Source organism: Melanerpes formicivorus, unplaced genomic scaffold (genome assembly GCF_026170545.1).
Source record: "Melanerpes formicivorus ecotype bairdi unplaced genomic scaffold, bMelFor1.0.p_v2 SCAF_8, whole genome shotgun sequence".
Taxonomy (NCBI): domain Eukaryota; kingdom Metazoa; phylum Chordata; class Aves; order Piciformes; family Picidae; genus Melanerpes; species Melanerpes formicivorus.
The window spans coordinates 923,959-936,708 of record NW_027142360.1 but is presented as its reverse complement, the minus strand read 5'-3'; the positions used below and the strand labels follow the sequence as shown (position 1 = coordinate 936,708).

Below are 12,750 nucleotides of genomic sequence, written 5' to 3'. Positions count from 1 at the left end.
CCAGCTCCCTCAGCCTCTCCTCACAGGGCTGTGCTCAAGGCCTCTCCCCAGCCTTGTTGCCCTTCTCTGGACACCTTCAAGTCTCTCAATGTCCTTCTTAAACTGAGGGGCCCAGAACTGGACACAGGACTCAAGGTGTGGCCTAACCAAAGCAGAGTACAGGGGCACAATGACTTCCCTGCTCCTGCTGGCCACACTATTCCTAATGCAGGCCAGGATGCCATTGGCCCTCTTGGCCACCTGGGCACACTGCTGGCTCATATTCAGGCAGCTGTCAATCAGCAACCCCAGGTCCCTCTCTGTTTGGCAGCTCTCAGCCACTCTGACCCCAGCCTGTAGCTCTGCATGGGATTGCCGTAGCCAAAGTGCAGCACCTGGCACTTGGACTTGTTGAATGCCTACTTGGAGAGCTGTTACAGCAGTTTCTTTTGCTCTGATAACTGCATGCCCTGTGAGAAATTCCCTGATAGCAGAGCTGCTTTCATGTTTCCAAGCCTCGCTCTTTGTTCAAACCTCAAGGGAAGTAGGTACACCTGTTGAGCTTCAGGGGTGTGGAAATGCTCAGATCTGGATACCTGGATTGTGTTGTAAAAGTAGTGTGTGCATTCAGTTCCTCAACTGTGACTGCAGTTAGAGCATTTTAACGAGAGAGGAGCTGTCATGAGAAAAGGCAATCCTCGAGGTAGCTGAGTGTTTCCCATCTCATGTTTCACCTGGAAGCTTCTGAAATGTCCTTTGGATAGAAGAAGAGGAAAAAGCAGTGCCCCCCTTGCTTCATGTGCAGTGCATTCTTTTTAGCCACTGTGTTCTATTTGCTCTAAAGGAGGCTAACTTAAAAGACAGTGTGGGGAGACCTAATAGCAGGACCTGAAGGGGGCTACCAAAGGCTGCAGAGAGACTGTTTGCAAAGGCCTGCAGGGACAGGACCAGGGGCAGTGGCTTCAAACTTCAGAAGAGCAGATTGAGATTGGATGCTCTGCAGCATGAGGGTGGTGGAGCACTGGAACAGGTTGCCCAGGGAGGTGGTTGAGGCCCTGTTCCTGGAGACACTCAAGGTGAGGCTGGACAGGGCTCTGAGCAACCTGATCTAGTTGAGGATATCCCTGCTGAGTGCAGGTGGTTGGACTGGATGGCCTTTGGAGGTCTCTTCCAGCCCAGCCCATTCTGTGGTTCTATGTCATTTTTTTCTGAGGCAGATTTTCTGGTTTATAAAGGGACAACAAATTTTCCAGGTATGATTTGCCTCACTCTCATATTTTTAGTATTGTTTCTAAGCAAATTCATGCAGATCCATTTATCTTACAGTCCCATGTGAAATGCCAGCAAGAGCAAATTTGAGTTGGATGTTACAGCTTTTAATCCAATTGGGGTTTTTTGTGTGTGTGTGTATGTATAGAATAGAATAAACCAGGTTGGAAGAGACCTTCAAGATCATCATGTCCAAGCTATCATCCAACACCACCTAATCAACTAAGCCATGGCACCAAGCACCCCAGCAAGTCTCCTCCTGAACACCTCCAGTGATGGTGACTCCACCACCTCCCCAGGCAGCCCATTCCCAATGGCCAATCTCTCTCTCTGTGTAGAATTTCCTCCTAACCTCCAGCCTAAACCTCCCCTGGCACAGCCTGAGACTGTGTCCTCTTGTTCTGGTGCTGGCTGCCTGGGAGGAGAGACCAATCTCTGCCTGTCTACAACCTCCCTTCAGGTAGTTGTAGAGAGCAATAAGGTCACCCCTGAGTCTCCTCTTCTCCAGGCTAAGCAACCCCAGCTCCCTCAGCCTCTCCTCACAGGGCTGTGTTCCAAACCCCTCACCAACTTTGTTGCCCTTCTCTGGACTCGTTCCAGCAAGTCAACCTCCTTCCTAAACTGAGGGGCCCAGAACTGGACACAGGACTCAAGGTGTGGCCTAACCAGTGCAGTGTACAGGGGCAGAATGACCTCCCTGCTCCTGCTGGCCACACTGTTCCTGATGCAGGCCAGGATGCCATTGGCCCTCCTGGCTGCCTGGGCACACTGCAGGCTCATGTTCAGCCTACCATCGACCAGCACCCCCAGGTCCCTCTCTGCCTGGCTGCTCTCAGCCACTCTGCCCCCAGCCTGTAGCACTGCATGGGGTTGTTGTGGCCAAAGTGCAGAACCTGGCACTTGGCTGTGTTCAATCTCATGCCCTTGGACTCTGCCCATCTGTCCAGCCTGTCGAGGTCTCTCTGCAGAGCCTCTCTACCCTCTAGCAGATCAACTCCTGCCCCCAGCTTGGTGGCATCTGCAAATTTACTGATGATCGACTCAATGCCCTCATCCAGATCATCAGTGAAGATGTTAAAGAGCACAGGGCCCAGCACTGCTCCCTGGGGCACACCACTGGTGCCTGGCTGCCAGCTGGCTGTGGCACCATTCACCACCACTCTCTGGGCTCAGCCTTCAGCCAGTTCCTAACCCATCGCAGTGTGTGTGTGTGTGTGTATGTGTGGGTTAAAGTGATTCCAAATTGTTGTTTGCATCAGGGGTCATAATAAGACATTTCTAAAAGATGTAGCATTTTCTTGAGGCTGTGATAAAGTAGGTGTCAAGAAAGTGGGCATATGCTTGTCAAGATGTGAAGGCTTTGCAGGAGAGTTAATTTCATCTGTTTAACGAATCTTTTGTCATGATTTCCAAAGCAGTCAGTTACACTCTTTTGGGTGTATGTCATGACATGCACTTGTTAAAACCTGAGAGTAAAAATCCATCAAAGCAAGGCTGATAAGGCAGTAGAAGTGGTGTTTGTTAGGCCAACTATCATGACTGGAATAGCAGACAAATTTCCAACCATATTCTTCAGGTCTCAACTAGAAGCTGTGAAGTTCAAAAGAAATAGCACAGGTGGTCAGAGCTTAATGATTTATATACTGAATAGAATAGAATTAACCAGGTTGGAAAAGACCTTTGAGATCATCCAGTCCAACCTATCACCCAGCACCATCTAATCAATTAAACCATGGCACCAAGTGCCTCATCCAGGCTCTTTTTAAATGCCTCCAGAGATGGTGACCCCACCACCTCCCTGGGCAGCACATTCCAATGGGCAATCTCACTGTCTGTGAAGAACTCCTTCCTAATATCCACCCTAAACCTCCCCTGGTGCAGCCTGAGACTGTGTCCTCTTGTTCTGGTGCTGGTTGCCTGGGAGAAGAGACCAACCCCCACCTGGCTACAACCTCCCTTCAGGTAGTTGGAGAGAGCAAGAAGGTCTCCCCTGAGCCTCCTCTTCTCCAGGCTAAGCAACCCCAGCTCCCTCAGTCTCTCCTCACAGGGCTGTGCTCCAGACCCCTCCCAAGCCTCATTGCCCTTTTCTGGACATATTGGAGCAGTTCAACATCTTCAATTGAGCACCCCAGAACTGGAGACAGGACTCAAGGTGTGGCCTAACCAGTGTAGAGCACAGGGCAGAATGACCTCCCTGCTCCTGCTGGCCACACTGTTCTTGATGCAGGCCAGGATGCCATTGGCCTTCTTGGCCACCTGGGCACACTGCAGGCTCATGTTCAGCCTAACATCAACCAGCACCCCCAGGTCCCTCTCTGCCTGGCTGCTCTCAGCCACTCTGACCCCAGCCTGTAGCACTGCATGGGGTTGCTGTGGCCAATGTGCAGAACCTGGCACTTGGATGTGTTCAATCTCCTGCCCTTGGCCTCTGCCCATCTGCCCAGTCGGTCGAGGTCCCTCTGCAGAGCTTTTCTGCCTTCCAGCAGACCAACTCCTGCACTCAGCTTGGTGTCATCTGCAAACTTGCTGATGATGGACTCCATCCCCTCCTTCAGATCATCAATAAAGATATTGAACAGCATGAGGCCCAGCACTTATCCCTGGGGCACACCACTAGTGCCTGGCTGCCAGCTGGCTGTGGCACCATTCACCACCACTCTCTGGGCTCAGCCTCCAGCCAGTTCCTAACCCAGCTCAGAGAGCTGCTGTCCAAGCCAGGGGCGGACAGTTTGGCCAGGAAGTTGTTGTAGGGGATGGTGTCAAAGGCCTTGCTGAAGTCCAGGCAGACTCCATCCGTAGCCTGCCCCACAGCCACCAGGCAGTCACCTGGGCATAGAAGGAGATCAGGTTGGTCAGTAAGCCTCTTTTATTATGTTTACTTCTGAAGCCTGTACCTGAGGAACTTCTGATTGAGGGAAATTGTCCAGTGTCTCTCATGCACTGCCTAGGAACCTGGTGACCTGTCTCTATTCTTTGCTGTTTAAGAAGGGATCTAGCTTGTACCTCTTGCATATGGTCTTGGTGTTTGTGGCAGGGTGCTTCAAAGCAGGGTTTCAGGATCAGCAGAGTGGCCAATCTTAGTACAATGTAGTGTGATGTGTTCTCTGCATGCAGGTGTTGCATGTTTTCTCTGGGTCTTTTTCAGGACAATGCCAGTGTGAAATCTTCGAGCAGCTTGGAGCCCAATCTGTTCTGTGATGAGGAGATCCCTATTAAATCAGAGGAAGTGGTGACACACATGTGGACTGCTCCCTCATTCTGTGCTGAACATGCATATTCATCTGCTTCTAAAAGCTGCTCTCAAGGTATTTGCCTTTGTATTCATGGGGATAAGCTTGAGCAGAGGGCTGGGGGAGCAGTCAGTGAGGAGGGGAGCTGCTGCGCCGCTCCCTGTGCTGCCTGTAGGGAATGTATGCTTTGTAAGCAGCTGTGGTAGAGTTGCACTGCACTTAGTGTCCTCATGTCTGATGTATAAACCTGTCCCAATGGGTTTTGCTAGGGCTTTCTTCCTGCTTAGATTGTTGTTGTAAAAAGAAGGTAATGTCTGTTGGTTTTGATGCCTTCCTTTCACCCTTCCATGCCTTGTCTCCTGTCTGAAAGGCTCTGGCACGCCAAGGAAGCAGCCTCGCAAGAGCCCGCTGGTACCTCGCAGTTTGGAGCCCCCTGTGCTGGAGCTGTCACCCGGAGCCAAAGCTCAGCTAGAAGATCTAATGATGGTAGGAGATCTGCTAGAGGTGTCACTGGATGAGACTCAGCATATCTGGAGGATTTTACAGGCTACTCACCCACCCTCTGAGGACAGGTTCCTTCATGTCATGGAGGTATGGAACTCAAAGTACTCTGATATAAAAGAAACCCCAAAAATAAAACCAACCACACAAAAAGCCCAACACACAGGCAGGAAAACCAAACCCACACCATTTTTAACAGTGGCACACTTGGGTAGTTGAGTGCTCAGTTACTTGATGTGCTTAGATTTCGGCTGGGGAATAGCAGATTCAGGAAAATTACAGAGTGAGAGAGAGAGAAATTCAGATGGTTCTTGGCCTGGGACAGTCCTCCACAATGAGCCATGCTTAGGGCAGTTCTCTTAGGCAGTTCTGTGTGCAAACTTTATTTTACAGAATAGGAAAGGAAAGACTGTGCCTGATTGTGCTTGGGATCAAAAGTGATCTGCAAGAGAATTAGGGGAAACATTTCCAAGGGGGAAAATTCTGCTTGCAGAAGTCGCTCACTGCCGTGGGGCTGAGCTTGTGTTGTTGCTGGGGAAGGAACACTTGGGGCTTCTTAAAACAAAACCTGGCTTGGGAATGCAGGTAATAAAATCCCCATTCTTCCTCAGAATTATATAGACATTGATTTTTACTTTTTTTATCATTACTATGCTGTGTGCATGGCACAGCTGACAATGAATGAGGCAGTGAATGACCTCTGCTGACTAAACAACTTAGCCTCGCTCATGCAGCGGGCGAGTGGTGCATGTGAATGAGGAGAGTGTGCTGCTGTGGTGGCTTGAAATTACCCTCCAGCTAGTTGGAATTTACCCCCAGGGTAAACACTACCACCACCACCCCTAAAGAAACAACTCAGAACTTTGAAAGCAAAATGCCAGTTGTATTTAAAAAAGGCAAACTGAAATCTAGAAGTACCAACTGCAATGGATATGTACAGAATACATTTACAGTTCCTAAAGGCACAAAGGCAAGTGTCCCCTTGTACAGAATCACCCCTTGGATGGTCCAGAGTGCTGCTTCCAGCCTCCTCCCTGCTCATTTCTGTGGTACCTTCAGAGACAGAACACAGAGACTTGGTGGTGAATGGTGCCACAGCTGGCAGCCAGTCACCAGTGGCGTCCCCCAGGGATCAGTACTGGGCCCCATCCTCTCTAATATCTTCATTGATGATCTGGATGAGGGGATTGAGTCAGTCATGAGCAAGTTTGCAGATGACACCAAGTTAGGAGCAGATGTTGGTCAGTTAGAGGGCAGAAGGGCTCTGCAGAGGGACCTCAACCAACTGGACAGATGGGCAGAGTCCAACAGGATGGCATTCAACAAGTCCAAGTGCCAGGGGCTGCACTTTGGCCACAACAACCCCATGCAGAGCTACAGGCTGGGGTCAGAGTGGCTGAGAGCTGCCAAACAGAGAGGGAGCTGGAGGTGCTGATTGACAGCTGCCTAAACATGAGCCAGCAGTGTGCCCAGGTGGCCAAGAAGGCCAATGGCATCCTGGCCTGCATCAGGAACAGTGTGGCCAGCAGGAGCAGGGAAGTCATTGTGCCCTGTGCTCAGCACAGGTTAGGCCACACCTTGAGTCCTGTGTCCAGTTCTGGGCCCCTCAGTTTAAGAAGGACATTGAGAGACTTGAAGGTGTCCAGAGAAGGGCAACAAGGCTGGGGAGAGGCCTTGAGCACAGCCATGTGAGGAGAGGCTGAGGGAGCTGGGGTTGCTTAGCCTGGAGAAGAGGAGACTCAGGGGTGACCTCATTGCTCTCTACACCTACCTGAAGGGAGGCTGTAGCCAGGAGGGAGTTGGTCTCTTCTCTCAGGCAACCAGTACCAGAACAAGAGGACACAGTGTCAAGCTGTGCCAGGGGAAGTTTAGGCTGGAGGTGAGGAGAAAGTTCTTCACTGAGAGAGTCATTGGTCATTGGAATGTGCTGCCCAGGGAGGTGGTGGAGTCCCCATCCCTGGAGGTGTTCAAGAGGAGATTGGATGTGGCACTTGGTGCCATGGTCTAATCATGAGGTCTGTGTTGATAGGTTGGACTCGATGATCCTTGAGGTCTCTTCCAACCTTAGTGATACTGTGATACAAGTCAGTTCAGCCAGTAGGTCAGGAAAGCAGTAAGGGAGCAATGCAAAGCAGAACTGCAGAGAGAAGCAGTGAAAGAAGAGAGGAGAGAATAGATTATGCAGCAAACTTTATCCTAGTCAGCAAACAAATGGAATGATGGAGAGCTATCTGTGTTATTGTGTTGTATCCAATCCCCTACTTCATTTACTTGTTACTCAAAGATGTCCAGAATGTTCCTATTATTGCTTATAACTGAGAGACTAAGCTAAGCAACCACACAGCTCCATAACAGCTGGGAGAGCAGATGAACTCTTGCATTGAAGAGCTGTGCTGGAAGCCATCCTTTGTTAGCTGTCAGCTGCAGTTAGGGGTCAGTTCAGCCACATGTAGTTACAGACTGCGTGATTGCTTTTTGGGTGGCTGAACTGCACAGGGGAGCTCCTGAAGATCCTTCTCTCCTGACTTCTTTTTTGGTGGTGTGCAGTAATGTAAGGTGGCAGGTGACATGCTGCAGACCTTGAGGGTAGATGAGCATATTAAGTATTTGCCTGTCTCATTTTCTGAGTGCCAGACCTGCAAGGGCTAAGTCAAACTGCTGCCAAAGAGCTATCAGTCAGGACAGAGCCTGCCTCCAGAGCAGTACTGCTTTACCGTGTTTTGACCCCAGTACTTCACTTCAGAAGGTGAATGGTTTTTAGTGAATGATTTTGGCATGGAACTGATGGAAGAGCAGGCTTGAATGCCATCAAATAGCAGTTTCTAACCTGTGTGCCAGCTTGCTGTGCGAATAGTTGAGCACAGCTTTGTATTTTGGAGGAGTGGGGAAGGAGGTGGGGGGTGGGGAGTGTGTGTGAGAATGGTTTCTGGTTAACCCCTATGGATACCTGTTTGACCAGAGCTACTCATTTCCAGCTGAACACCTTTCTAGGTCTGGGTGGTTTACATGCAGAATAGGTAGGCTTTTGTAAAATGCTCTTGAGAGGATGTTGGTTTGGGTGCAGTAGCTATGGGAAGTAATGGACAGCAAGCAGAGCCTTTCTTTGCTGGCTTATGGTATCATAGAATGGGCTGGGTTGGAAGGGACCTCCAAAGGTCAGCCAGTCCAACCCCCTCTTCAGTAAGCAGGGGCATCCTCAACTAGATCCTTAATCTGTTAATAATTGTTAATGTTACAGTATATAGCTAGAGAAGTGGAATGGAGTCAGTCCTGTCTGTAGGAAGGGCACTTGTTACTGTGAGTGCTACCTGCACTGACAGTTTGCCAATGTTAAGCCACACTTCTGATCTGAATCTGCTATTTAAGAGTCACTAATGAGGCCAAGATAGTTACAGCATGTGTCAGCTGGGGAGCTGTTCACATAATGGATCTGTTACTTTCTCCTCTGTCTGGAGGTGATGATGCATTTTAAGAACTCACCAATTGCTCCTTGGCAACCTCCAGAGAAGCAATTGCTTTCTCTCAGAAATAATTACAAGCAAGACTGACCTGAGATGAAAAACAAGCAACAGCATCTGACAAAGGATTATTCTTCTCAGCTTCTATTACAAATCAATGTGAGAAAGGAGTTGTAGTTATTGCTTATTCAGCCTCCTCACAGTTCCTGATGAGGTACTTTTTCCACCAGCCATTGTAAATTCATCACATTGATACCACTTAGGGATTATTCTTTTTGGTCTAGTGTGGTGAAAACTTGCAGAGGTTTCTTCCTACCCTGTCAGGGTGGTGGTGGAGGTGAGACCTATCTGGTGGACAAGGGGAGGCCTGTGGATGTGGTCTACCTGGACTGCAGCAAGGCCTTTGACACTGTCCCCCACAGCAAACTCCTGGCCAAGCTGTCAGCCCCTGGCTTGCACAGCAGCACTCTGAGCTGGGTTAGGAACTGGCTGGAGGCTGAGCCCAGAGAGTGGTGGTGAATGGTGCCACAGCCAGCTGGCAGCCAGTCAGTAGTGGTGTCCCCCAGGGATCAGTGCTGGGCTCCGTCCTCTTCAACATCTTCACTGATGATCGGGATGAGGGGGTCAAGTCAGTCATCAGCAAATTTGCAGATGCCACCAAGCTGGGAGCAGATGTTGGTCAGTTAGAGGGCAGAAGGGCTCTGCAGAGGGACCTCAACCAACTGGACAGATGGGCAGAGTCCAACAGGATGGCATTCAACAAGTCCAAGTGCCAGGGGCTGCACTTTGGCCACAACAACCCCAGGCAGAGCTACAGGCTGGGGTCAGAGTGGCTGAGAGCTGCCAAACAGAGAGGGACCTGGGGGTGCTGATTGACAGCTGCCTGAACATGAGCCAGCAGTGTGCCCAGGTGGCCAAGAAGGCCAATGGCATCCTGGCCTGCATTAGGAATAGTGTGGCCAGCAGGAGCAGGGAAGTCATTGTGCCCTGTACTCTGCATTGGTTAGGCCACACCTTGAGTCCTGTGTCCAGTTCTGGGCCCCTCAGTTTAAGAAGGACATTGAGAGACTTGAAGGTGTCCAGAGAAGGGCAACAAGGCTGGGGAGAGGCCTTGAGCACAGCCCTGTGAGGAGAGGCTGAGGGAGCTGGGGTTGTTTAGCCTGAAGAAGAGGAGGCTCAGGAGTGACCTCATTGCCCTCTACAACTACCTGAAGGGTGGTTGTAGCCAGGTGGGGGTTGGTCTCTTCTCCCAGGCAACCAGCACCAGAACAAGAGGACACAGTCTCAAGCTGTGCCAGGGGAGGTTTAGACTCGAGGTGAGGAGAAAGTTCTTCCCAGAGAGAGTCATTGGTCATTGGAATGTGCTGCCCAGGGAGGTGGTGGAGTCCCCATCCCTGGAGGTGTTCAAGAGGGGATTGGATGTGGCACTTGGTGCCATGGTCTAGTCAGGAGGTCTGTGGTGACAGGTTGGACTGGATGATCTTTGAGGTCTCTTCCAACCTTGGTGATACTGTGAGACTGTGATACTGTGAGTGCCTCTCTGGAAGCACAGGTTTGCATTAAAAATCCCAATCTCTTTTCCCCTTGCCTCTGAAGGACGACAGCATGGATGAGAAGCCACTCAAAATGAGAGGGAGAGACTCTTCTGAGAGGAAGAAGAAACGAAAGCTGGAGAGGGCAGAGCAGTTCTTTGGAGACATGAAGCAAAAATCTAAGGAGCTGAAAAAACTGGAAAAACCCAAGAAGAAGAAGCTAAAACTCAGCATAGATAAGACAAAGGAGATGAACAAGCTGGCAAAGAAACTGGCCAAGGAGGAGGAGCGGAAGAAGAAGCGGGAGAAGGCAGTTGTCACGAAGGTGGAGCTAGCAAAAGAGAGCACAGAGAAAAAAAGAGAGAAGAAGGTTCTAGATATTCCCTCCAAGTATGACTGGTCAGGAGCAGAGGAGTCCGATGATGAGAACGCCGTCTGTGCTGCGCAGAACTGCCAGAGGCCCTGCAAGGATAAGGTGAGTGTTTGCTTGCTTCTGGCAGGGGCAAAACCTCCAGTACAGCTTAATAGTGAGGTTGAGCAGCAGGGGCCACGGAAGTGGTGTGATTAGGTATGAGAGAGGACTCAGTGGTGCTTGGGTAGGTACACAGAGGTAGTAGATAGAACTACAGAACTTCCTTCTTCTGTTATGGTTTAGCACCAGGGCTAAGCTGTTCGGGTGGGTTGGATTGGTTGATGGGTTGGACACGATGATCTTGAAGGTCTCTTCCAACCTGGTTTGGTTTATTCTAATAAAGGTTTATTCTAAGCTGCCTGCTCCCCCAGCACAGAAGTGAGGGGAAGAGTGACACAGCCCAAGGGTGAGATGTAGAGATAAGAGTTTAATAGAAGAGAGGATGTCATAAGCACAATGCACAATTACCTTAGCTCATGAAACAACTCATCTAATAATGCAATGCCTGATTACTTTACCTCAGCCTGTTTGCAGAAGCAGCACAGTGAAATACAGGGAAGAACCAAAGAGCATAGAACAGAAACCCAAAGCCAGAGCTGCCCAACTCCCCCACGTTCTGCCACCATGCCTGCAGAAAAGAGCCAGCACCTAACACCCCAGAAGCAGCAGGCAAAACAGGAAGCCTTCCACATTGCAATCTGAACTTCAGGCCCCATCACACTTTGCTCCAGCCAGCACTTCCATGTTTGAAGCAGGCATGACTGCAGCACGGTTGGATAACAGCAGCAGGTTCAACTCAGCCCGTGACACACTCCATGGTGCTGCCTGCCTTGCCTGTCAGTTCTAACACAGTCCTACTGACAGTCCCAAAAATGGGGGGGGGTGAGGAATGTTTATTTTTTCCTGCTTTTTAGAATGTAGAATAAAACCACTCAGAATAGTACTGTGGGATGGACACTGTACTGCCCCGACTCGCTGGAGAGGGAGCAGGAGCAGCTGCCACAGAGGAACATGCAGTTCAAGTGTTGGCTTGAACACTGCAGAAGAGTAGTTTTGAAAGCCTTAGGCAAAGGTTAGAAGTTGCCCTCAGGGGCTCAAATGATGAGAGTCTTTATACCACCAGTCTCTTTACTTCTCAGATTCTAATTAGCCTTTACTGGTACCACCTTATGGAAGATGAAATTGCAAGAGGAGGAGAGTGCCTTGAAATTCATCTTCAAAGAGTGTATTTAAGTTCATGTTCTAAAGAATCATGGCATCACAGAATGGGCTGGGGTGGAAGTGACCTCCAAAGCTCATCCAGGCCAACCCCCTCTGCAGTCAGTAGGAACATCCTCAACTAGATCAGTAACCAGATCAGGAACAGTGTGGCCAGCAGGAGCAGGGAGGTTATTCTGCCCCTGTACACTGCACTGGTTAAGCCACACCTTGAGTCCTGTGTCCAGTTCTGGGCTCCTCAGTTTAGGAAGGAGGTTGACTTGCTGGAACGAGTCCAGAGAAGGGCAACAAAGTTGGTGAGGGGCTTGGAACACAGCCCTGTGAGGAGAGGCTGAGGGAGCTGGGGTTGCTTAGCCTGGAGGAGACTCAGGGGTGACCTTATTGCTCTCTACAACTCCCTGAAGGGAGGTTGTAGACAGGAAGAGGTTATCATAGTATCAGTCAGGGTTGGAAGGGACCACAAGGATCATCTAGTTCCAACCCCCCTGCCATGGGCAGGGACACCCCACACTAGATCAGCCTGGTTTTAAATACCTCCAGAGCTGGGGCCTCAACCACCTCCCTGGACAACCCATTCCAGGGCTTCACTACTCTCATGGTAAAGAACTTCCTCCTCACCTCCAGACTGAATCTCCCCACCTCCAGCTTCATTCTATTCCATTGGTCTCTTCTCCCAGACAACCAGTACCAGAACAAGAGGACACAGTCTCAGGCTGTGCCAGGGGAGGCTTAGGCTGGAGGTTAGGAGGAAGTTTTACACAGAGAGTGATTGCCCATTGGAATGGGCTGCCTGGGGAGGTGGAGTTACCATCACTGGAGGTGTTCAGGAGGAGCCTTGCTGGGGTGCTTGGTGCCATGGGTTAGTTGATTAGGTGGTGTTGGATGATAGGTTGGACACGATGATCTTGAAGGTCTCTTCCAACCTGGTCTGGTCTGGTCTAGTCTATTCTAGATCAAGTTGCCCAGAGCCCTGTCCAGTTGCCATGCAAGAGGCAAAGTAGAGCAGTAACAATTTGATAGCTGTACCAGTGTAGAATCTGTGTTCCTTGGCCTACAGGTTTCAGTTTCTGCCCACTGGCTCATGTTTTTGAAACATTTTACCTTGAATGTTTGACAGTTTAGGGTCAGTTTCATGTGGTGGTTTGGCTCTG

The 12,750-nt window shown here is 50.1% G+C and overlaps 1 protein-coding gene across 2 annotated transcripts in view; it reads left to right on the top strand.

Annotated features, from left to right (window-relative positions):
- The window catches only part of KDM5A (lysine demethylase 5A), an 80,707-nt gene that overhangs the window by 64,295 nt on the left and 3,662 nt on the right, over positions 1-12,750 (top strand). For both annotated transcript variants that reach the window (XM_068141779.1, XM_068141778.1), the window contains exons 25-27: positions 4,394-4,553; positions 4,849-5,069; positions 10,034-10,444. In XM_068141779.1, coding sequence (XP_067997880.1) covers positions 4,394-4,553; positions 4,849-5,069; positions 10,034-10,444 — 792 coding nt within the window. The remainder of the gene's footprint in view (positions 1-4,393; positions 4,554-4,848; positions 5,070-10,033; positions 10,445-12,750) is intronic.